Here is a 25,841-nt window from a genome sequence, read left to right on the forward strand (position 1 = left end):
TTGTCTAATCCAAAATGCAACGAGGAAGTGACTTCATCAACAAAAGCTTCAATTTGTGAATGGCCAAAAACAACATCGCTGCCATCTGCTGGACATTTCTGTGATATATTTGTGAGATATATTCATGTGAATAAATTATCAGATAGGACAGGGTTGTGAGGAAATACTGTTAATTATACACAATCAATGATATATGTCAGCACAAGGTCCAAAGTATGAATGCAAGAGTGCGTCAAAACATATATCAATAATCAGCATGAACAGTTCACAGTTCAGCATTTATCACTCAAGACCACAGTCTTAGTATTTATTTACAGGGCAGGCTGGGCCTTTGACTTCCAGAAAACAGCATCCATGTCTAAGAGACTGTAAAAACTGATGAGACCTGCAGGGAATCCCACACTCGGCCAAACTAAGCTAGAAGACCTCGCATTGAATATGAAAATTACCATTACCAAGTATTTTAAAGATCAAAGCAAAATATTGCATAAACCATAGGTTTTGGTGTGTGGGTATGAAGCAGACTGTTTACATTCTTAATCATATAACCATAATGATCAACATAATTCAAATACATGTATTGTATTTACATGTGCACTGGAACTAGAAGTGTAACTGACACTGACAGCATTTAAAATATTAACTTCAATATTTCAACAAATCTACTACGGGGCTGTAGTTATTCTGTATGGCCCATTTCATGTAATTTAGCTTAACATTGCAAACACATTTCTTACATCATACATTTGAACTGTAGACAACAGGTTGTCCTCTCAGACAACTAATCATTTCCCTAACAATATTGAGTTGTCAATAATGTTTAAATGTGTAGTAAATCTTAATACATAAGCAGCATGGAGGACCCACTACTTTTACATTGAGTAGTATGGGTGACACCAAGACTGAATTGTAACATAAGTGGTTGTCCATTTCATCATTCAAATGAGAACATATTAATATACTATTGGTATATACTAGTATGACTATTAAAGAACAGCAGATTAAACTTTAAGATATGTAAAGGCCTATATTAAATAAATTTTGCGACCACATAAACATTAAATAATTTCTTACTTTTTTGTGTACCAAATTACCCTCGTAGCAGCTCACCATCACTTACTCAGCGGGCTGAGAGTTACTCTCGACGGGTGAATTTCGCTTTTCATTTTCTTTGATGAAGATCCATCATCATCATCACAGTCACCTCAGTCACAGTGAGAACTCGCTGCTTTTACTGGGGAACACTAAGTGTTGATTTCTTGGTCACATCTTGACAGTTCAAGTCATTCATTGGCACAATGATTCTACCAGCCTTTATAGGCCTGCCCTCATTAGCTATGGCAGCCCGTGAGGTACATAAGAAACTCAAAACATTACAAAGTGACAAACATCAAAACAGACAAACATCTAGGAAACAATATGTGACATTTTTAATTTAGAAAAATTCACTTTGAATATTTTACTTTAAATAGTCTACAAAAATACATTATTTAGGCAATTTATTTTAAAAAGCTCACCATCCATTACAATGAAATACCTTTTGTGGGCTAAGCCCTTGCTTTGGACTAATTTATTAATGGACAGTGTGAAAATCTATGTACAATAAAACCAATGTAAATAGTGTTCCTCTGTTTTTACGCTAATTCTAGAAGTAGAAATTGTCAAATGAATAGCACTATTGTTATGTGGAACCCTAATTATGCTATTATAACCAGTGATGGGAATAACGGCGTTGAAATAAATGGTGTTAATACACCGTTACATTTTTCAGTAACGAGTAAACTAACTAATTAGTTTGACTGTCACTATAACGCCGTTATCATTGCCGACACCCCGTTACTGCACGTTACTCAAGTCGCATAGTGAAGTTTTTTTTTTCACTTCATTATAGGACTTGTGCGCATGTTGTCATGAGAGAAGGGAGGATGAGAAAACCTCTCAGCAATTATTGGCTGATGTATAGTAAGATTACGTCTTCAGCCAATCAGAAAAATTAGGTAGGTGGGTGTTTCCGCATTCACAGTGGCGGGTGTTTAGTGCTTGATCCGTACCGGTAGCAGGATCCTTGTCTGACATTGTTTCAGCAAAATTACACACCGAAGCAACACTAATTTTAGTGACCTCCGATTGGCATAACCAGGTGTCATTACCAACAGCGTGAATAACAATCTTACTGTATTTACGCTTATCCTTAGCTAATAGTTTCAGGTAGGATTTGTTGTCGCCCATTCTGGCCCCTGGCAGGCATTTGACTATAGTCCCTGATATCTATAATGCCATGTTTGACTATCGACCTGCCAATTACCAGAGTCGGCTTCTTAGGGGGGGTGTCGCTGAGTGGGGAGAATCTGTTACAAATGCACACAGGATGGTGATGAGCTTGGGGCTGGAATCTAGAGCTTTGCATCCTGCGTATGGTCACCCATAAAATGACCATACGCAGAAAATAATAAAAAGTTCAATTGAATAATAGTTTTCCTTCCTTTTGCATTCTAGCCATGTAGGTTAATATTACAGTCATTACATCCTCCCAACCAATCACAAGCACAGACCCAAGAACACTCTGTCACCAAGCTCCACCCCCTTCAAAGAGTTTAGAGAGCATGTGTTCCTTTTTAAAGACTTGCAGGTTTGGTAAAATGTTGGTTGAATAAAGGGTTGAGTTTGAATTAAGTGTTTGTGTGTTCTGTATCTAAAATAGGTCACTAAGCAACACCATAAAATGGCCAGTGCTGCACTTAAAATTTATGTTTCAAATTTGTTGATAATTATTGGTATTGATCCATATGATTTCTATTTTATCGTTATGCTTTTTTTCCATGTCGTCCAGCCCAACACATACCATTATCACTAAAGGATGCAGAGGAATAACTAAACATCAGACACAGAGAGCAGGAGAGAGGGGGAGACTTACTTAGACAGAGATGGAGAAATTGATGGAAGGATAGGTGAGGAAGCCATAGTAAGGCTAAAGCTAGGCTAGCGACCTTTTACCACGCTGAGAAAAGTAAACCGTGTGAAACACGAGGAGTTCCCAAATGTGAAGTGCAGCAACAGAGAATTTGTTTTTTAACGTGCTTATGTGTTATAAACAGAGAGAAGTCACAGCAAAGAGATTTAAGATAAAGTTGAGAGAGTCTGAAACACCAAACCACAATCCACACCGCACCAACAGAATACAGGGAATGGCAATATGCTTACCGCAATCTCAGGAGCTTAACAGCACCTCCACTAGTGTATCCTAAACTTTTTACTTGAAGGTGGGAAGGGACTGATGAAGAATTGATGGTCATTGCAGATCTTTTTGAAGGCAGCAGTCATCTCGTAGATGGCTCTCTCTTTTTGAACGAGGTGAAGATGATCCTGTTGTTTCTGGATTTCTGCATTTGTCTTCTACTCTGGAAGGTTTACCCTTCTTATCAGCTGGTTGTTGGAATTGCCAGCAGAGATCGGCGCAGGACCTACAGCTCCATATGTGTGAAAGAAGTGAGGTCCAAAGTGCCTTGAAGCTTGCTTTGCACATTGCTCCCCTGAAGTAAAAACAAAAAATCTCAGGGTTTATATTTGTGATTGCCAAAAAAGTTTTGTATTAGTGGTCATTAGAAGGACTTCATTGATATAAAAAAATATATACACAGGGCTGTATGATAATTCAATAGCAATATATATCAATTGATAGACATATATTGATGATAGAAAAAAAAGGGTTAATAAACAGTTCAATAGAACACTTTTCCTTCTTTTTGCATTCTAGCCTAACATGTAGGTTAATATTACAGTCATTACATTCTCACAACCAATCACAAACGCAGACCCAAGAACACTCCACCCCCTTCAAATAGGTCAACGAGCTCATTTTCTTTTTCATATTTTAAATAGTTGAAGTTTGACTTTGTTCTTACTGTTCCAGTCTTTCCAGTCTGGGCAGTCACTGCTGAATCAGCTGGAATGATTCTAGTTCACAGTGCTGCATCAGAGTGACCCACATTTTTGATAACCTCAGCCATCTTTATCCACCTTCCCTCCTGTCCCTTAGTGGGATCTTTGTGTTGCCCTTACAACTTACACACCATGTAGCGTTGTGACCCTGTATTCAGTGCTTTAAGTGGAAAAAAAATTGTGCTGGTGCCCCCCTTAATGTCATACAAATATGGGACAGAAACACGGGTAATAAACTGTTTTATTGTACAGAAATTCAAAAGAACAAAATAACAGCCAGTTTTGAATCAAATCTATATGAGTCAAATTTAAAGTGTAATTTTTATTAACTTCTAGCCTCATGGTGTTAATGCGGACATAAAAAATAATTATGAAAAAAAAAGTTACAAAATGAAAGATTTTTAAAAACACAAAGAAGTGATATGTACCTAACAGACTTACGATTTCAATAAGCTTATTGCTGCTATGGTTTCCTTCAGTAAATATATAGTTTTTCTCAGTATTATGCCTGGCCTCCACAAATGCCACATTAGCAATATCTTATCAAGCACACGGTGTGTGATACATGCCAACATGCATCACACACCACGCATAGGGCACCAAGCACTGGGGAGGCACCAAAACAATTAGGTAATTAAGTATGTAATTGACTAGAGCAAAAAGGTGATACTTTAATAAAGTCAGGATTTGATGAATGGAAATGAGCTTGGTAATGTGAACATTGGAAAAAAAAAAACTTGCAAATAGGGCTGTCAAAGTTAGGCAATTTATTACCTAACTTTGAACAAATACATATTAATGCAATTTCCTTTTAACAGTGAAAAATGTTTTACGTACAATTAATGCACATGCTTCTATACTTTTTGGACCTTGCCTGTGCTGTAGTTTGAATTCTGCTTCAGATGTTTCTTCCAGTTCTTTAAAAGTCAGGGAGATAGCTTCACACTGTCCCGCCTCCTCCCCACTTTTCCCACTCGGTGCATTTAGAGCAGCTGAGGATAGCAACGCTCCACGGTAGTGGCTGAGAGTGAGAAAAACAGATGCAGATTACACTTGCTGCAATATTTGTGACGTGAAGAACAAGGGCAGTGGTAGTAATACTGCTAATCTGAGGAAGCACCTGGTCACTGCTGCCAATTTGGCAAATTTCTTGCTATACTTAGCGACTTTTCAAACCCATCTAGGCAAGGCAAGGCAAGGCAAGGCAAGGCAAGGCAAATTTATTTATATAGCACAATTCAGTACAAAGACAATGCAAAGTGCTTTACATGATTAAAACATAGCAAAATAAAACAGAATAAGAGCAAGTAGGAATAAAATATAGATAGAAAATAGAACAAAAAAGTGGTGATTCAGTTAACTAGGACAGTTGAAGGCAATTTTAAACAAATGTGTTTTTAATCCTGATTTAAAAGAACTCAGGCTTTCCGCACTTTTACAGTTTTCTGGAAGTTTGTTCCAGATAATTGGAGCATAGGAACTAAAAGCTGCTTCTCCATGTTTGGTTCTGGTTCTAGGTATGCAGAGCAGGCTGGAGTCAGAAGACCTGAGTGGTCTGGATGGTTTATACGCTGATAACAAGTCTGTGATGTATTTAGGTGCTAAGCCATTTAAGGATTTATAGACTAACAGAAGTATTTTAAAGTCTATTCTCTGGGATACAGGGAGCCAGTGTAAGGACTTTAGAACTGGGGTGATGTGCTCTACTTTCTTAGTCTTAGTGAGGACGCGGGCAGCAGCATTCTGGATCAGCTGCAGCTGTCTGATCCACTTTTTAGGCAGACCTGTGAAAACACCGTTTCAGCAATCAATTCGACTAAAAATAAACGCATGGATTAGTTTTTCTAGATCCTGCTGAGACATCAGTCCTTTAATCCTAGAAATGTTCTTCAGGTGATAGAAAGCCGACCTTGTAACTGTCTTTAGATGCTTTTGAAGGTTCAGGTCTGAGTCCATCACTACACCCAGGTTTCGGGCCTGATTTGTGGTTTTTAGCTGAAGCGACTGAAGCTGTGTGCTAACTTTTGATCTTTCCTCTATTGGTCCAAATATTATTACTTCAGTTTTGTTTTTATTCAATTGGAGAAAATTTTGGCACATCCACGTTTTGATTTCTTCTAGGCATTTACTCAGTGCCTGAATTGGTTCATAGTCACCTGGTGACATGGTGATGTAGAGCTGTGTGTCGTCTGCATAGTTATGGTAGCTGATGTTGTTATTTTTTATTATCTGGGCTAGAGGGAGCATGTAGATATTGAAAAGGAGGGGACCTAGGATGGACCCTTGGGGAACCCCAAATGGGATTTTTGTCATCTCTGATGTAAAGTTACCTACTGATACAAAAAATTCCCTGTCCTTTAAGTAGGATTTAAACCAGTTGAGTGCTGTACCAGAGAGGCCGACCCAGTTCTCCAGGCGTTCTAACAGAATGGAGTGATCGACAGTATCAAATGCTGCACTAAGGTCCAATAGTACCAGCACGGTGGTTCTTCCACAGTCTGTATTTATATGGATGTCATTAAACACCTTGATAAGGGCGGTCTCTGTACTGTGGTGAGCACGGAAACCTGACTGGAAAACGTCAAATCGGCTGGTCGTTGTTAAGAAGGTGTTTAATTGTTGAAACACAGCTTTTTCAATAATCTTACTGATAAAGGGGAGGTTTGAGATGGGCCTGTAGTTCTGGAGTAGAAGTTTGTCTAAATTATTCTTTTTCAGCAGTGGTTTGATAATTGCTGTTTTTAGGGACTGGGGGAAAACACCTGACAGGAGGGACGTGTTTATTATCTGAGTCAAATCAGACGCTATGACAGGTAAAACTTTTTTAAAGAAAGCTGTGGGTAGAACATCAAGACAGCATGAAGAGGAACTTAGCTGCTGAATGATCTGCTCTAAGCTTTTGTAGTTTATTTGGCTGAATTGGGACATTTTGTCAGGATAAGTTCCAGCTGAGTACGGCTTTGGTTCTGGAGCTGGTGTGGAAGTACAAACTGATCCTCTAATTTTTAGGATTTTCTCAGTAAAGAAGTTAGCAAATTCATTGCAGGCCCTGGTGGAGTGGAGTTCTGAAGCCACGGACACAGGAGGATTTGTTAACCTGTCGACTGTGGAAAATAAGACACGAGCATTATTAATGTTTTTCTTAATGATCTCAGAGAAGAAAGATTCTCTTGCATTTTTCAATTGTAAGTTATATCTGTTAAGTCTCTCTTTATAGATGTCATAGTGAACCTGGAGTCTATTCTTTCTCCACCTGCGTTCAGCTTTTCGACATTCCCTCTTTTCACTTCTAACTGATGGAGCATTTCTCCAAGGAGATTTTTTCTTCCCGGAAACAACTTTCACTTTAACTGGAGCAATGCAGTCAATGATGTCTGAGACTTTAGACTGAAAGTTATCTACTAGCTCATCTACTGAGTTGCAGCCCAAGGTTGAAGTAGCAGAGTAAGCTTGAATAAAAGTTTCAGTGGCATTGTCCTTAAAGGTGCGTTTTCTTACGATGTCCCTTTGGCTAAATGAGTCACTGGTAATGATACATTCAAAGGTAACGGAGAAGTGATCGGATAAGGCAACATCAGTTACATTGACCTGTGAAATGTTTAGACCTTTAGTGATGATTAAGTCTAAAATATGCCCCTGTTTGTGTGTTGGCTGTTTAACATGCTGAGTTAAACCAAAGTTTCTAAGTGTGTCACACAGTTCTTTTGCACTTCTGTCTTCAGGGTTGTCAACGTGAAAGTTGAAGTCTCCCACAATAATTAAACAGTCATAATCAACACAAATCACAGACAAGAGGTCACTAAAATCATTAAAAAAGTTTGATGTGGACTTAGGAGGCCTGTAAACATTCAGAAACATAGTTCGTACCGGGCTCTTTACCTTGAGAGCCAAATGTTCAAAAGAGTCAAATTTTCCCAAAAACACCTTTTTACACTTTAGTGAATCATTAAACAATGTTGCTACTCCTCCACCTTTCCTTTGCTGTCTGCTCTCACAAAGGAAATTGTAGTTTGGAGGTGTTGACTCCAGCAGTATTACTTCTTCATTAGATTCATGTAACCATGTTTCTGTTAAAAACATAACATCAAGATTGTTGTCAATAATAAAGTCATTAATTAAAAGGGATTTTCCTGACAGAGATCTAATGTTTAATAAACCTAGTTTATATGATTTGGTGGTTGATGATGTCTCTGTGGCAGGTTGCATCTGACAGTTAATGACTTTCAAGTATTTGTTCCTGTTTATCCTTTTGTTTTTCTTTTTTCTGCCACGAATCATCACAGATATTCCGTAATTCCCGGGAAAAGACCCAAGCTGATTCTTGAAGCTGTCTTGTCTGATAAACGTGCAGCGAGGGCCCGCTGTGTATCACAGCGAAGTAATCTGAAGGTCTTGAGGACAGGCATGTTCCGTGATACGTAGAGGAGGATCTGGGGCTCTGCGGCCTTTGGAAGATGCTGGTTTAGTCACAGAGCTGTGGCTATATGGAGAGGATGTCATCTGTAGGCCAATCTTAAATACTTTGTTCATGTTGGGAGAAAATTCCAGAAAAGGAACCTCTGGGCTTTGTGGAGAGGAAGGCGAGGCGGGTGTAGTCCGGACCGGTGTTTGTGACGATGGCGATTCTTGGTCCTCTCTTTGTCCTGCTAACATCTGGGATGAATCCTCCTGTAGCTCTGAGAAAGCCTCTTTCTGTGTCATCTTTCTGGCCATGTTTATCTTGGCTTGTTCAGGCTGCACTGGGCTTATCTTTTGTTTAGACACTGGATGTACTTTGTTTTGGGACAAAGCTGATGACAAATGGTTCACAGAATAGAAGATGTTTGAAATCAGCCGTTTTGCACCTGACCTATTTAGAGAGAAGCCATCTCTGTTGAACAGATGTCTTCTTTCCCAGAAGATGTTAAAGTTGTCTATGAAGGTTACAGTTGTTTCTTTGCATGTTTTTTCCAGCCATTTGTTTAGCATCAGAATTCGGGAAAAAATCTCGTCTCCACAAGCCACGGGCGGGAAAGGGCCGCTCAGAAGCACCTTGACATTTTTGCCATGAACTAAGTTCAACAGACGAATGTAATCCTCTTTCAATACTTCTGATTTTCTTATCCGGGTGACGTCGCCCAGGGCTTCAGCTTGTATTATGAGTTTTTCCAAGGTCGGGCGCTCTTTCAAGATCCTTGGAAGGATGTCTAATAAATCAGACACCAGGCCATAGTTTGAGTCGACCTCTGTGTTTTTCTTGTTACAGAAATGTTTAATCCCACATACAGACCCACTGCATAAAATCAGGGTCCTTGGCCCCGTGGCATGTCTTTTCTCCGATGTATTAGAGCGAAAGTCGTTGACGTACCTCTGAGTGTTGTCATGATTCTCCTGGGTCACATTTTGGAGCGGAGCGAATCTGTTTCGTAAAGGAATTCCAGCATTTCCAGCAGGTTTACTCCTATCATTTGTTGTGGGAACAGTCCGCTGTTGTTTCACTTGTCCTGGGACATCTCTCTGTAGTCTGGGCCAGTTTTCTTTGTCTAGGCGTGGGGTTCGTTGATTCTTTGGTCTTGCACCCTGAGTGATCCAGGGATTCTCATTTTCCTCAGGGATCTGTTTGTTCAGAGAGTTGCTGGGCTGGTGGTCCCCGTTTGGAGTCGCAGGCAGGGTTGTTTCATTTCCATACGCGCCGTTTACATCATAATTCAGTTCGAGTCGGCATATCTTCTGTTCTATAACGGCGATCTTTTGTAGAAGCGTGTCAAGGTCCACTGTGGTGAAGGTAGGCATCTTTGCAAAATCAAAATCAAAAATAAATAAAAAGAAAATAAATAAAAATAACTAAATCCAACTTTCCGTGGTTTTGGCAAAGAGATAAAAAGGAGATAAAAAGTAAAACGCAGGAAAATGCAAGCAAGCAGGGAGCAGAGAAAAAAGCGTCCGAGCAGGCAGAGAGGCGGAGGTCTAGTGACCTTTTTTCAAAAAAGCAACTTTCTTCTGTTATTGGCGACTTCCTATGAAGGTAACAATCGTTCTGGAGTTATTGTGCCACTGTGAGCTCCTTCCCAACCACTCCAAGCAATGTCTCACAGACATACATTTGCTGCTGCTGCCTTGTCCTGAAACACGCCTGCAGTCAGAGCAAAGAGAGCAGACAAGAAAGCTTCTGTTCCCTCATGGCAAATGTATCCCACCCCAAATTACAAAGCTGGATAAAATACGTTTTTAGTATAGTTTTTTTTTCTTCTTTTCAGAAACTTGCATTAAAACTATTCCCTGAATTTTATTCATACACACAGCTTCAATTTCGTACTCATCTCATTCACTCTGTGCTCCTCTGATTACTGTTTTGGTAAAAATCTGTTTTATGTGCTGTCATTTCAGGCAATGTATTAAAATGTATTAATATTTAGTAAGGTGTATTTCTAGAACAAGTTTATATATTGAGAAATAAATATGTTAAATTGGAAATTGAGACGTTAATAAATTAACAAGTATTAATACATAAACACACACAAAAGTATTCCCAATTACTGGGTGTCCGTACCATATTGGTTCAAATGTGAAAGGTACCCATCCCTAGTGACAACATGATTGAGAAAGTGATCTTTGTTTAGGTTGTTTGGTTGCCTGATTGTGTATTTTGTGGAAATACTATACATGCAAAGTTTATTCTTTGCTTTAGTTTTATTGTTGGCTATTAGCAAACAATAATGCTGATTTTCTCTGTAATGTTCTTTCATTTTTGTGTCTGTAATTGTAATAGTTATGTGTGTAATATAATAATTCTATGCTTTTAACATGAGTTCAAGAGAGGTTATGATTTGGGCTGTTTTTTCTTTTAGTTAGGTGGGTTTTATGTTGGTTTTGGACTGGAAATTGTCAGATCTGGCAACACAGTCTGATGGATGCGCTACTACTAGTTTGCAAATTCCGACCTACATTTTTTGTGTAGTTAAGGACTGTTTAGAGTGCTGTTGTTATCACTCAACTATAACCCAGTTCGGGTCCTCTAAAACTCAAAATTTGGCAAGTTAGTCTTAATAGATTATTAGAATTATTTTATATAATCATTCCAACCTGTTTGAAGTAGCTCAAATATATCATTAATTTTCCAAAAGCAATTACATTCATACTCATGATTGGTTATTGGCTGAAACTGTGTTTTCCTTGTTATCATTAGAAATGTTGTAATGGTTTGAGACAGGAGGCCCACGATCCAGCCAGACAAGCAGAGGTTTCAGAAAAAGGCTATTTATTTACAAAAGAACAAACAAAAAAAAAAGGACTGCCGGACCAAAAATGGGCGGCAACAAACAAACTGTCCAGGGCTGATGAACGGCAAGCTAGAGACTAGATGGGTCAGGCAAACTCAGAGTCAAAAAGCAGATGAGGTCAGGCAACAAACAGGCAGTCCGAAAAAAGGCAGAAACAAAAAAAAAGGTTGTACACAGGTCAGGCAGGCTCAGATCTCTGGGGACAAACAGGGTCAAAACCTACAGACAAACAGGAACAGGAATCTGCTGGACAAAGACTCACCCGAATGCACGGAAAGATGATCTGGCACTGATGACTGGTCTGAACAGTTTATATGGAGGTGGAAACAGGTGAAACCGGTGAGAGATGATTGCAGGCGGGGTAGAGCTGAGCAGGTGTGCAGAGTGAGTAATCAGACCAGGCATCAGGGCCGAGATCCTAGTAGAACTCAAAAACAAGCCAGAGACAGAACATAAACAATAAGAGAAATCAAACAGGAAAGAACCCAAAACAGAAAACTAAACAATGGTAGAGACTCAAACTATTACAAATGTGAGGTATTAATTTCTAGTTTATGTAGTTTATGTTTGCACCACCTTCAGGTGATTTTTTTTACTGACTTAATAAAAAATATTGACTTTTGTAGCAGACAGGACTGCAAAGTGGAGACACAGAACCTTTTTAGGATGGCTGTAAAGGATCAGTCTGATGGAAGAGAGATGACTTTATCATGGAAGAACATCTTAGTTTGCGGGAAATGTCATAGGGGATTTATTTTATATTCATTATGCTAATCTGTGGAATGTAGACCCTCTGACTCAGACATGGAGTAAGAAATCTTAGGTTTGGTTATTGTTACAATAAACATACAATGTTAACTTATCTTTGTGCCTTTACTGACATTTTATTGTACCTGTCCTATGATATGAAGATGGTGGACACATAAAAAATCAGGATGTTTCAGCTTGGGCTGCTTTGGCCATCAAAAACCTGATTCTATTAAAGTAGAATGAATCTTTGTGCTTAAAATGTTTAAATCCATTGAGGTACTAATACACTAATTTGTTGAGGTATAAAATCAAACTGTGACATTCTCACTGCTTGCCAATAGTGATGTAGAGTACTGTATAGAAAGTGACTGAAATTGTCTTTTTCTTTTCAGACAGTATTGAGGATTACATTCAGACCACATCATCTAACGTGGACTCAGCCAACCAGGAGCTTGCCAAGGCCAATCAGTATCAGGTAACCAATGAACTGCACTGTACTCTGGTCTCGTGTCCCTCATTTTGCATTTTTTTTTTTTTGTTTTAACTGTATAGTAGTGTGCTGCTGTGCATTTGCATTGTAATGCACCCACATAAAGCTTAGCCTGATCAGCCATGCAAACAGCGACTTAGCTCACTTGATTACACAGCTTTATCACAACTCCCGCTAGCATAACAGCACAGATGATGTAATTTCTTGTCATGTTTTACTAGCTTCCGCATTCAGTTCAATGAATTATATGTAGAAAGGGAAACCATAAACTCCTCGCCTTGAGTCTTACAGAAAAAACACAGCAACATATATAATTTGTATTACACAAGTGTTTTTTACTGAGATAGTAATTATACATTTGGAGTGCTGGCCCAAACGTGCGTTGAATTAGAGTAAAATATGTTATTAGGCGACAACTGCTGTTAGAAATGAAACAGGAATGTTTTTTGTTCTGTTCTGTGGTTTGGGGTGGTTAAAATTTCCACTTCAGAGCACATTCTGGGGAGCCGATTTAAAAGATGCCCCAGGGTCTGCTTCTGCTCTGTCTGTTCAAGGAAATATGTGTGTATTCTGCCATTCTTTCAGGGACTGTTGCAGTTGGCCTGAGCTCTATGTGCCTATGCCATGTAAGCCTCTAGCTATGGTAAATAATGTATTGACTGAAATGTCAAAGGGTTAATAAAGTATATGCCTCTTTAAATGTAGTAGGTCCACAGATCTACAGAACTACATCAGCTCTACCCATTTATTCAGATAACCATCAAAATTGTATTTATGTGCTTTTAGTATTTGAAGTAATCATATAGCATCCAACATCTCTCTGTTAAAACAAAGAACAAGCACCTTCCTTTGGCTTTAAAACTCACTAAACCTTTTTTTAATTCTCAAACCAGTTAAATTATTGGAACATCAAGAAAAATCCCCTAAAGGGACCATTCTGCGTTTGTTTGTTTTTTCTTCTTCTTTTAAATGTGGTTCTTTTGGCAGGGTTTTAATTGTCATCAACTCAGGTTAAAGTAGAAACTCTTAATTCGGCCTTTTCACTGAGAAGAGAATATTTTTCCAGCTAGACATAGACATAAGCCATCTAAAAAAGAAAATGTGAATTTGTTTCCATCCACTGGTTTGAAGCAAATTAACCAGGCTACACAAAGTGTTATTTCATCAGAATTTTTTGTTACACATGGCTGTGATAAACAGTAAGTAGAGGCTGCAAACGAGTATGGGTCACACAGCTACAAAAGAAGAGAAGGTTTTAGGAATGCGTTGCTATCGGGCAAGTTATAATTGTCATTTCATGTTAACTAGTATCAGTCATGTTACTGGCAATCTGAAGATGTAGAGAAAGAAATGCAATTCTACGAGTGTTATGGTAATATCCAGGAAGATGCTGACAGCAGAAACAGCTGATCAGTCATGTGAGGTAAATGTTCACAACGTCAGAACTTATTCGGCAAATGTTTCCATCTCCTGTTTTGCGCATTAACTCTTTTTCACAAAAAACAAAAACCACCTCAAGGGAGCATAAAAACTTTGTTGCTAAACTGTTATTTTGACTTTTGCCATTTCCATCAAGCTTTTCTAATGCAATACTTCAAAATGTGCTTTAAAAACATTGATTGAAACATGGCCATAGAAATAGACAGACTTTATTGTCATTCAAGTGCATTTGCAATGTACATTTGAGCAACATTTTACTGCAAGGCTCCAAGTAAAAATAGAAGACAAAAGACAAACATTATAGACTCAAGTATAATAATAGCTAACAGCTGGTCAGTGCAGGGTGAAGATAAAAACAGACATCTGTCATATTAAAATATCTCCGTTCATACAGGTTTTTCAGTTTTTTAACCTTGTTTTCCAAAACTTTATATCAATTTGATTTAATGTTCTTTCTCATTAAGGGACTGATCCCAATCACAGCATGGCTAGACTGGACAAAGGCTGGTGGAGAAGTTGTCGTCAGTTCAGGGGTCATGCACAGGGAGACAGTCCACAGGGCAGAGGTTTCCAGAAGGGCTAGGCAAGAGGGGCATCCAGGATCCAGGTGGGAGAATCGGTAAAAGGAGGCACACACACCAGGCAGAGGTTTCCAAGCGGGGCAGGGATAGGAGACAGGTCAGAGGTCCAGGCTTGGCAGGAGAATTCAGACGGGGGCAGACACAGGCAGCTTAGGTCAAGAGGCAAGGGAGTAGGTTGATGTCCAGAATACAAAAGCCAACAGGAGAGTCCGATAAGGGCAAGGCAGGCAGGAGAAAACAGGAACAAGACAGGTTGGTGATAAGCAGTCAGACAAGGAACACTGGATGGTCAGCTCACACAATGTCTTTCACGAATCAAAACCCAGTTTTGGTCCTTGAGACAGGCACTGTTTACTTTTAAGACTATGCTTAAAACATTCCTTTTTGACAAAGCTTAGTAAGAATGGTTTAGGTTACCCTGAGCTATCTCGGTAGTTTTGCTGCTATAGGCTTAGGCTGCTGGGGGATATCAAGATCTATTTTTCTCACTCTGCTGAATTCTCCTACTGTTCTCCAATTTGCATTGTTTGTTGTTATTTCAACTTTTAACTTTTTGTTCTCTGTCATTTTTTCTTCATAGTAAGTACCCCTGGTCTGTTGTTCTGTTAGCTGTGACATCCAGGGGAGGCAGATCATCCTTAATTACCATATAACATATAATCCGGTGTGGTTTATATGTGGACAAAGACACACTTATACACGTAAATTCACGGTACGCCTTATTGTCCAAAAAATACGCTACATTTGGGGAACTGGTTTTGGCCAAGTGAAGCTACACAAAACGTAGATACAGTAAAAATGGTACAGTTTAACAATGTTTGACTAAGATACATTCAAATACAGTATATAAGTATAAATTATTATATAAATAATTAATTAAATAAATTATAAACACTTATTTCAATTTATAACAATAAAACATGGAGGACAGCCTGCATACTAAACCATCATTACATTTTCATTCGAATATTATTTACATAGACTTCTTCAGTTATTTACTGAAGACAATGGGAGGCTGAGGTATGTAACAAAGACCTTCCTATGGCAAGCAGAACTTATAAAGCCCAGAATGTGTTTTTTCCTGAATAAAAAGGAAGAATAAAATTATTAAACACCATTACAATTGCATTTTTTTTACTTCACATTATTATTTTAACAGTTTTAACTCCTAATGTGTTTTTACAGTACCTAATTAACAACAGTAGCACTACACAGTGGCATTTTCAAAATGAGTGAATTCATTTTTAACTTGAGATATTCTCTGAGTAGCCAACAGCTTAAAATAACATTCCCGTTTGCACATAAATAAGAAGCAATTCTGCATTTGAAACTAAAATGACATCAATAGAAAACACAAATATTTCTGCATCTTTTTTGGAATCACTGTAAATATTTGTTTATAGATGATAAATCAGTAGTCCACAATTCAAATAAGAGTCACCATGTTTGAGATGTAAATTTTGATTTTGACATTGTTTTTCAACCAGAGAAAGGGCCAGAAGAAACAAAAATTGTTTAATCATATAACAATGCCGACAAAAGCTTATTATGATAAACTACTATGGAAGTAACGCTACAAGTGTACGTAGCAAAAATATCTGTTGTTTTACACCTGAAGCCATACAGAATGTTTATGTGCAGAATTAAGTCAGCAATGCTATATTCCATTGGGCAACTTTAAAATGTGACACCAAAACAAAGCAGAGGACTTCCAGCATCTCTAAAGTCTGAGATTCGGGAACATTACGATTTATCATGCAGCAAGAGTGGAGAAAGACAAGTAGATCAAACCACACTTTATGTCAGCATATGCACCTGCAGTAGGGTATATAGCTCCCTCTACACTGGATTAAATGGCTCACCTGAAACAATATCACAATAAATGTGATCATGACTGTTAATGGAGAAAAGTCCAAATCCAGCTGCATGCAACATTCAGCCAGTCCAAAACGCTATACAGAGTCTGAGATGCAACAAGTTCAAAACTCTTTTTCTTTATTGTCATTTGAAACAACTGTGTTTTTTAAAAGAAACATTTGTAAAAAGAAATGCCATTCACCTAAAGGAGCAATTAGCAAAATTTTATTATTTTAGATAGAAAGAACTAAAAAAGCTTTGTGAAGATCTAAAGGTATCTTTTAGATGTATTATGGAGCTTAAGCGGAAATTCAATTGAAGAAACTCTATTGCCCACCTTCATCCAATCAGAGACTCATCCGCCTTCATCGCAAGCCAATCAGCTTTGAACTGCTCCTCCACGAAGCCAATCAGCATCCTGGGTTCATTGTAAAATAACTTCAAATCCACGTCTCAGCCTTCTCCTCAGCGAGCAAGCGGTGGCTGTGTGTGTCTGGTTTGGACTCTGATGACTGGATTCAACCTACCTCCATCCCCTTCTCCACCATCGTAGCAAGCTCCGCCTGTCTTTCCTACGGTCCTCCTTCAACCTCGTCCCTATCAGAGTGTAATTCCTCCTAGACTCTTACGGATTTCTCAGTCACTCCTTAAAACGGTCCGGCAGAAGACCGCCATGCTGAGCCTGGTTCTGCCAGAGGTTTCTTCCCAAGGGGAGTTTTTCCTCTCCACAGTCGCTTCATGCTTGCTCATCATGGACAGGTTCATGCAAACATGTGTTTATCCAAGTTGGACATCTATCTTTCGGGTCCCTGAGTGAAGTACTGGTACCAGTTTACGCCGTCTACTGGATCCCACCAATTCAGCTCAAGTAGATCATCTCGCAAACCAGCGTCTATGGACTAAACCAACTTCATCTATCTCCACTCCACCACCAGTTTCAGGCCTGGGGGGGAAACATCCCTATTCTCATACACCTGCTTATGCATATTGAAGTATAATTCTGAGCGCCAAAGTCTTAAAATATTGTATCAATAAAATTGTCTCTTCTTTCCGTGTGAGTTTTTCAGATTGAAATGGAATGACATTGCATAACATCTCTGTGTTGTTCTCCAGTCTCTTATTTACAAAGTTGGGTAAGCCGGCCGTGCATGCACGTCCATGAGAACAGCTGCCACTCAGGGCGTAGCCCCTCCCTGCCTATAAAATGCCACCATCAGAGTAGTGCAGTGTATGAGCAAAATGGCGGGGAGCATGTCCAGCAGATGGAAACGTTCTCTTCCTAACAGCATTATAAAGTCATGAATTACCTACTTGTTTACTTGACATGTTCCTCTGAAAGGTGATTCTTTTTGGCTGTGTATTTCTCCTTTGCAAATATGCGCATACAAAGCGACGGCTGAGAAGGGTAAGAGAAATGGGTGCAGCGTTGCAGTCGGAGTGGAGGTAGGGAGAGGTGTGGCTTATCACACATCTTGTTTTGGTCTAGTGAGAGTATTCAACAGCCCACCTGGTGGCGAAATTTCACTTAAGACTACCATAAACACAATTTCTTTTTATTTCTTTTTTTATTTCAGTTTTAGCTGTGGGAATCTTGTGCGCCTACTGAAGAGATACTTTTAGATGTTTACCTGTAAAACTTAAAGATTAAAAAATAAAATGGAAACATTTGAATTTAGGAAAACAACAAATTTGAATATGGAAAGAAGCCCAATAGTTACCTACTTTAGGTAAGCTATTGAGAGCTCCTAACTGTTTTAACAGAACCCCTGTAACAGCAAACAGACTTAAATCAGAGACAACCAGACTTCTGCTCAGTTCGCTCCAGTTGCCTCCGATTTAAGCCCGTTTGCTGTTGCAGCGACCCGGATAACTGGAAATTTGCACAAGCAGAACCCCTGTAAAATAAAAATCAGTCTGTGAAAACAGCAGACTGAATATTTTAGGATTTAAATATTTACTTACCATAAACTTGACAATGTGGAGGACCCAAATGCAAAGAGAAAGCAAGGTGACAACAAGATTAAAAGAGAAGTGAATACAGACCCGGCTGCAGAAACAAATTACAGGGGGAGGGGGGCATTCACATTTTTAAGGGGGGCACACTTTTTCAAAAAACATTTTATATTCTTCAGGCTCCTACAGTGCTGAGCACTCCTACAGTGCTGAGAAAGAAATTCTCAATCTAAAAATCTAAAAAAACGAACAAACAAAAAGCAATAGTGTATTCAATGTTTCCAAATTAGGCAGGTTTCATCCCAGTCAGGCTTCTTTTGAACACATTGAGCTGGAACAAAAATAGCTTATGGCCAGGTTGTAACAATCTGGGAAGCTTTTCACAACATTTGTTTGGCTTTTAGAAAGATTTACCAACAAAATAAATCAAAATAGTTGTTTATGTCTGAAAGAAAACTAAAACCATTTTGATAAAATGCCATCTCCTTGAACTCATTTTACTGATCGATTTATATTTGAAATGAGTTGAATTGGACATCATCAATGAATAGCTATAACAAATAATATTGATTATTTAGTTATAGTAAAACAAGAGAAGAAGAATGGCTAATCAAGTGTCACTGTGAAATTGTATTGGTCAATGTAAACGGCCCTAGAGGGATTGAGTTCTACTGATCAACTTAAAAATACTTCATGGCTGTGTTTGATTGAGCTATACTCTGTAAGAGAAATTAAGTTTATATTAAGGTAGATTTATTACTCATGTTGGGAAGCTATTGATAGCAGTTTTTTTCCCGGTTGATTTATCATGATTGTTAAAGTGATCTTGTGTGTTATTTGGTTGCCTGATTGTACATTTTGTGCAGAGTTTTTTTTTCTTTTCTTTGCTTTAGTGCAGTTGAATGCTAACAGCATGTTCTTATATGTTTAACAGTTCTATGCTTTTAACACTAGAGAGTTTAAGATTTGGTCTTGTTTTTTTCTTTTAAGTTGCCCAAGGCGGGCGCGGCTGGCTCAGCGGGTGGGCACGGCCTCCCAATGCCCACCCATGCCGCCGGGTCTGAATTAACACAAAGTTGAACGGCACATAAATATGGTATTCAGCAGGGATTAGATTTAGAAGGTTGTTGGTTAAAATCGTGAATGGGGCCTAACTGCTGTATGTGGGTTAAAATATGGTATGGTCTCCTTGTGCTACCTGGGTAACCCCCAGTTACCCCATCTCCTTCCACAGCCTAAAACATAGAGGAAAGGTTAATTATTTTCTTTAGATAACGTTATGTGCATGTGTTTGTTCACTCTGAGTCTTATCTGCTGACTCTCAGATGGGCTGGATTTGGATCTACAGATATTCATTGTTTGCCAGCCTTAAAGACGCATACACTGGCTGTGAACCATTACACAAAATGCTTTTAAATGATCTGTTTATTCAGTCAGCTCCTAATTTACATAAATTATTGACATCCAATAGCCCACTATGTGTGCTATTAAACCAACTATTGAGCTCTTTCCAGCTTCCGTCTTGACTGCAGCGCTCCGTCTTTCCTCCGACGCTGCTGCTCCACTTCCAAGCTAACAAATGAGCGAATGGCAACAGCTTTCCCATTAATTGTCATTTCATTATCTCAAGGAGAGCTGAGCCGTGACGGAGCTCACACCGAGCAATTTAGCTCTCCACCAATCCAGACATCCGCTGTCTTTGCAGAGGCAGTGCAGCTGAATGAAAGGAAAACAACAATGGTTAAGTCAGACACACAAAGTCAGAGAGGCCAAATGGAACAACTTTAGCCATACTTTAGGATTTAAGAAATGTCATTTTCTCCTCAGACACATCTGAGGAGAAACAGCTGTTCTGCATCATGCCATGCAGTGCACTCATGTCTTTCATGTTTTCCACACTTTGTCATGTTTCAGACTGAAATGTCTGATTTCTATGCATACTAAGACCTGCTTTTTCTGTTAGTTGTGAATGTGAGTCTCACTGATTCCACCCATGCCTTATCGAATATATTGGCTTAAGTAAATGAACACCAGTTTTGACTGGCGTCTGTTGATGGTGTACAGTGGAGTCCAAAAGCATACACACTCCTTCTAGAAATGAGAGCTTGACAAACTATCTCTAAACTTTTTCTATAAATATTTTGACATACGTACATCTAGTCCTAATCTGTAAGAAGAAAAATAATGAAAAAAGGATGCAATTTTCTGGTTGAAGCAGCTTTTGATTGAATTTCAGCCTTCAGTCTTCCGTTATCTGCACCTCACTTTTTGGCTTGGCAATATTTGACCACTTTGCTTTGCAAAACCTCTGCAAATCTCTCAGTCTGAACCAATAACCCCTGGCTGCGGATTGCGGAATGGGGAGGGGTCAGGGGCATGGTCCTTTGACTCCAACCTCAAACTATTTTGCTTGGGTAGTCGTTCTCCTTCCCTCCAAATGCCCTCTTTTACTCCAGCAGTGAAGTTAGTTTTAAGTTGGAATTGTCATTGTTTCACACAATTTAAAAAGAGAGTTTAGCAGCTCTCTTTTGGTAATGTGGATATTTACACACAAATATATTATCAGCATCATTTCTTCCATCTATCCATCATGTGTCTCTAGGCAATAGGGGTGAATGATTTGACCTCTCTGTGATAAAAACAATTTTTAAGACCATTGAATTTGGTTTAAAATTCCTCAACCTTTTGCTGGATGGGAGTGGAGCAAAACGAATGTGTCCAGAGTGAGTGGATTTTGTTCCAATGACACTGGCTTTCTTTTGGAGTCTGCAGGCTGCAGTCTGCAGACTCTTAGAGAGAGCAAGATGTGATTCAATAACTTGTTCCACTACAGGTTCTTCCTGTTCTTCCAAGAGCAGCTGGAGAACCACACAATGCAGCGCTACACTAGGAGACTCTCTACCACCGACTGAAGGTCGTGAGCAGTTAGTGAGGAAGAATGTGCTTTAACTTCTTGAGGAAATTAAGTCTTTGCTGGGCTTCCCCACCTGGTGTGTGTGTGTGTGTGTGTGTGTGTGTGTGTGTGTGTGTGTGTGTGTGTGTGTGTGTGTGTGTGTGTTCAAAGTGATCTCAGCAGAGATGTGGGCACCAAGGAACTTGGAATTATCAGCTCTTTTAACCTTCTTGTTGTGTATTAAGAGGGGAGTGTGTGTGGTGCTGTTGGTTTTCTTGAAGTCCATAATTGCTTCTTTTGTCTTTGAGTTGTTGAGGTCCAGGTTATTTTTCTAACACCATAGTGTCAATTGATCAACCACTTCTCTGTAGGCTGTGTGAAAATTGAACTGAGAATGGGGTTAAAGACACGCTCCTGTCCCTGTTTTCAGGATGAGTGTTGATGATGTGTGTTTAACCATCCAGACAGTCTCTAGTGTGTTCCAGAGGAAATTCAGAATCCAACCTCACATTGAAGTGCTCAGGCCCAGGTTATTCCGTTTGGAAAATATTTCTGGGAGTAACAGTGTTAAACGGGGAACTGAAATCCACAAACAGCATCCTGCCGTTGGGGTCATCGTACAGGTAGTTCAGGATTGTGTGAATAGCTGTTATTACTGCCTCCTCTGTTGACCTGTTTGTTCTGTACGCAATGTTAGTCATAGCGAGCACGAAGAACAGTTTTAAATTGCTGGAGGAGTAGTCTTTCTAAACAGATGATCGGGTTTAAAGCAACCAGGAATAGTCTTTGAGACACTTAAATGTACTTCCTCTGTGCTAGAATTATTTTGTCAAACTTCAGGAATGTGGAACCAGCAGAATGACAGACATTCTGTGCTTCACTACAGGCAGTGATGGCTTTTATACCATGTGGTGTTACAGGGATAGTGGACAGACTCTGTGAACTCACTACTGAATGGTTAGGGACTATCAACAAATCCCAGATAATGACACACCTTTACAAAAAGGCCCTTCAAAGGTTAACAGCTTCTAGGTGACCCAAACACTGAGAATCAATGTTGAATTGTGTTACAGCACCAGACTAATGAGACATACCAGATATCATGAGATTACCGTTGATCTTCTATTTTATATTAATTATGTTTTTAATGGAACAGAGAAAATCCTTGGGAAACTACTGATCAATGAGTTATGTATGGAGGTGGAGTGACACCTAAATCAATGTCATTTTGCATATAATAGGAAACACTGGATGCACTGATTCCATTTTAACTGTTGTGCATCAGGTTTGAAGACACCTGAAAAATCCCTCCAAATATGCAAGACTGTTTTTCTTATTTGTTTTAGCATTGCTTTTAATTCAATCCAGCCATATTGCCTTCTGGAAAAATGTATTCAGTTGAATGTGAATCCATTTGTAAATAAAAGCTATCATTCTTTTCTGTCCAACAGGTCACAGCGGGTGAAAGTTAACTGAATCCAGCAGTTCTGGTCTTCCTCAGGGCTGTGTCAGTTCAGCTTTTTTATTCACACTCTACAAAGGGGATACTGATTGTGCAGCTTGCAAGCATCATGCAGCTCGCAATGTCTTATTTTTTGGCTCGAGTGGTAGATTACAATTATATGCCAGCACAGCCAAAACATTTTTTAAAACATGCTACAGAAACATATAATGCAGTCTATATTACAAACACATACATTTGCATTATGTTTCTATTTTTTTCTTAGGTATAATTGTTAAGACAAGGGGGATACTGTCAAACCTGGCGATGGAGGCACTTTTCATAATGCGCTGCAACATGGCAATTGTAAAGTGATAGAAAAGCCAACAGTAATTTTACTAGCTAGCGTGACACATACAGCGTGCAAAATTGAACAATTTATAATCAAACAGGTAGAAAGCAATCAGGCCTGAGAAAAAGTGAGGATAAAGAGACTGAAGAAGTAACAAACAAAAATAAGCATGAATATGTTGGAAATGGGATAAGGACATCAGTGATGATTCTTCGAGTTAATTTTTTATCAAATTATTCGTTTCCATGTTTATTTGTTTGAGTGACTTGGCTTATTGTGGTTCTCCTCATGACTTTGTTCTGCCAATGTGGCTCTTTTAGAAAAATAGTGACTCACTTTTCTATCATTTCTCTATACCAATGCCTCTGTCAGCTCTCAGCCAAATGAACATGTGGTGAAATGATCTGATAACACTGTCAAACTCAGTCTGTTAAACACTGATTCCAACTCACGAAGGCAGACGTTGGCAGTGAAAGGTTGTGTTAATTGGTGTGATGCTCACTAACTCCAAATTATTACAGAAGACATTTTAGATGCTGGTGTACCCTTGGTCAGTTGGGGATCATCTCCCGGTGGCCTCACATAGGAAAACATCCAGCAAGTGAACTCCTTCAGATATTGACGGTAACCTCACCTGGCAAACACAAGTGGAAAGTGTTTGTGCTCTGATCCACCTGCATTTTCCCTTTCTCTGCAGCCTGAGAGTGTTTGGTGTTTGTAAAGAGATTATGTAGTTTAGAGATCAATCATTGAGTCTGTATTAATGTATGCCATCACTTGTTGGTTTGGTAATTTAACAGTCAAATAAGGGCTCAGATTTATAACCAATTAAGACGGCACAAAATATTATATCTATAACAGCTCCTTTTACTCCCAGGAACTTTTTGAACAGGTGACCCCCCAGACAGTCAGAGAGAGCATTTTCATCAGATACTTCTCAACTTCTGCACTCTAAATATGCATTGCTAAACTCAGAGAGAAGACACAGTTTTCCTTTGTAAGCACAACCAGTACAAACATTTCTTCATCCCATCATCAGTTTAGCTAATTAAGGAGCATTTAATAAAAGATAAACAGACAACCAGGAAACCTGTAAAGTCACAAAGAAAATTAATTAATTCTTCATTATCTAGTTTAGTTCTGTGATCATAAATGCAAGGGCTTGGGGGGACTATTGGATGTTTCAGTTCTCTTTTAACCTGGAGGATAAAAATGTGGTTCTCTTTTTTTATACTGTTTTTAACCAACAGTTTCTAAAGAGGGTCGTTTTATTGAATAGTGTTTCTTTTCCTTTAAAAAAAATAATTGCAGCTACTTTGTAAGGAATGGTTTTATTTTTCTATCTATGTGAAATTACAGACGAGTGCATTGTGTGTTGGGGCAATAAAACACCAAAGCAAATTTCTCCCAATGACCTGGACTTGCTGCAAGGGAAACAAATAAAAACATTTGACTTTGATTTTTCTCCAGTAGCTTCCAGGTAATGTCTCCAAAAGTCTTGGAATCAATGCAGAATATGGTTACCTTACAGATGAATTAAATTGTCAGGTATGCGGTTGTTGTTCTGTGCTGGGGAGTGTTGTGGTGCAGCCTTACCTTTCTCCAGCAGGGTGGGACAGGTGGACGGTTGCACAGGTGCTTCCCATCTATTCCAATCAAGTGGCAAACTTAAGGTGGCAGTAGCCAGAAGGAAGGTGTCAGCGCTTGGGAGAGCTAATGCTCGGCCGCCATTAACCCTCCTCTTGAGTACTGTCTTCCACCTATCCGTTGGTCACTGTTTTTCTCCTGTTTCAACTTCTCCATCACCTACCAATCCGGCCCCAAAAAAGTAAAACCGGATGCTTTGTCCTGACAATTTTCATCAGAAGAAGAGGACCAGCAACGGACCACCATGATCCTTTCCTCCTGTATGTTGGTTCTCTCTCATGGGACCTGGAGCAGGTCATCCAACAACCCGTCGTTTTAAGGAGGCAGAAGCCAGAAGGAAAGCATCAGAGCATTAGCTCTCCTGAGCGGTACCTGGCCGACCAGTGCTCATGATTTTCTTCTTGCTATCAGCTGTCTGCTCCCTCCTTTTCCCTTTGCTCCCAGGACCTGTTCGGAGTCAGCCTACAGGTGTCCTTGTCTCCCGCTTCACCGTGGCTCCACCAACGTCGCCTGTTCCAAGTACCTATGCCTTCCTGGGGTTCTGCGGGTGTCTCCTCCTGTCGAGCCTTCACCTGTCCACAATTCTGAGCTCATTACACCTGCCAGCTACCGCACATGCCCAGTCAGACACTGCTGCTGCCAGCATTACCCTCTTCTGGAGTCCTGTCTTCCCCCTATCCGTATGTCAGCCTCTGCTCCACTTAATCACCTCCTGACTTGTTGTCAGTGCTCACTCGACATTCTCTATTTTCCAGTTGATGCCCTGAGTCCTCCCAGTACCCGGTACCAGTTCCGGTCCACCTCCCATAAATCAATTCTTACAATAAAATATATTTTACCGACTGCTTTGTTGCTTCTGGGAAATGTAAACATGACAGAATTATGTTACTATATTCATTGATTAATGAGACCTATTTCCATGACTTCAAGCTGTATGCTAAGGGCATGTGGAAGGGTAATGTTGTATCCAGGCAAATTTGCAGAGTCACCAAATCAAACCCAGACTTTGAACTTATATACTGTACTTCCAGATTTTTTCATTTCGAAAGGTGTAAGTTATTTAGATGTAGTGCTAACATACTATTTTAGTTTACGGACATACCACTGTAGTGAAACAAGTTAGCAGTGTGCTAGTTTATTTTGCCTTGCAGGGTAGGGTTGCCTTGTGCAACCCTAACCCAGACATAATGCTGACACCACCATCTTTCATTGTGCTGTTCCGATGATGTGCTGTGTTGT

At 39.4% G+C, this 25,841-nt stretch overlaps 1 protein-coding gene and 1 long non-coding RNA gene across 2 annotated transcripts in view; one reads left to right on the top strand and one right to left on the bottom strand.

Moving 5' to 3' along the window:
- Positions 1-13,044, top strand: part of tsnare1 (T-SNARE Domain Containing 1) — a 188,289-nt gene extending 175,245 nt beyond the window's left edge. Inside the window, exons 10-11 of the mRNA XM_036127446.1 lie at positions 12,341-12,450; positions 13,024-13,044. Coding sequence (XP_035983339.1) covers positions 12,341-12,450; positions 13,024-13,044 — 131 coding nt within the window. The remainder of the gene's footprint in view (positions 1-12,340; positions 12,451-13,023) is intronic.
- Positions 13,045-19,137: 6,093 nt separating this feature from the next.
- Positions 19,138-24,616, bottom strand: LOC118557725. Its single transcript, XR_004927962.1, has 2 exons — positions 24,552-24,616; positions 19,138-19,985 (listed from the first exon to the last, which is right to left on the bottom strand). It is a non-coding gene; the product is annotated as an uncharacterized LOC118557725 (long non-coding RNA).
- Between the last annotated feature and the right edge of the window lie 1,225 nt (positions 24,617-25,841).

This window comes from Fundulus heteroclitus, chromosome 3, assembly GCF_011125445.2.
Source record: "Fundulus heteroclitus isolate FHET01 chromosome 3, MU-UCD_Fhet_4.1, whole genome shotgun sequence".
In the NCBI taxonomy this organism is placed as follows: domain Eukaryota; kingdom Metazoa; phylum Chordata; class Actinopteri; order Cyprinodontiformes; family Fundulidae; genus Fundulus; species Fundulus heteroclitus.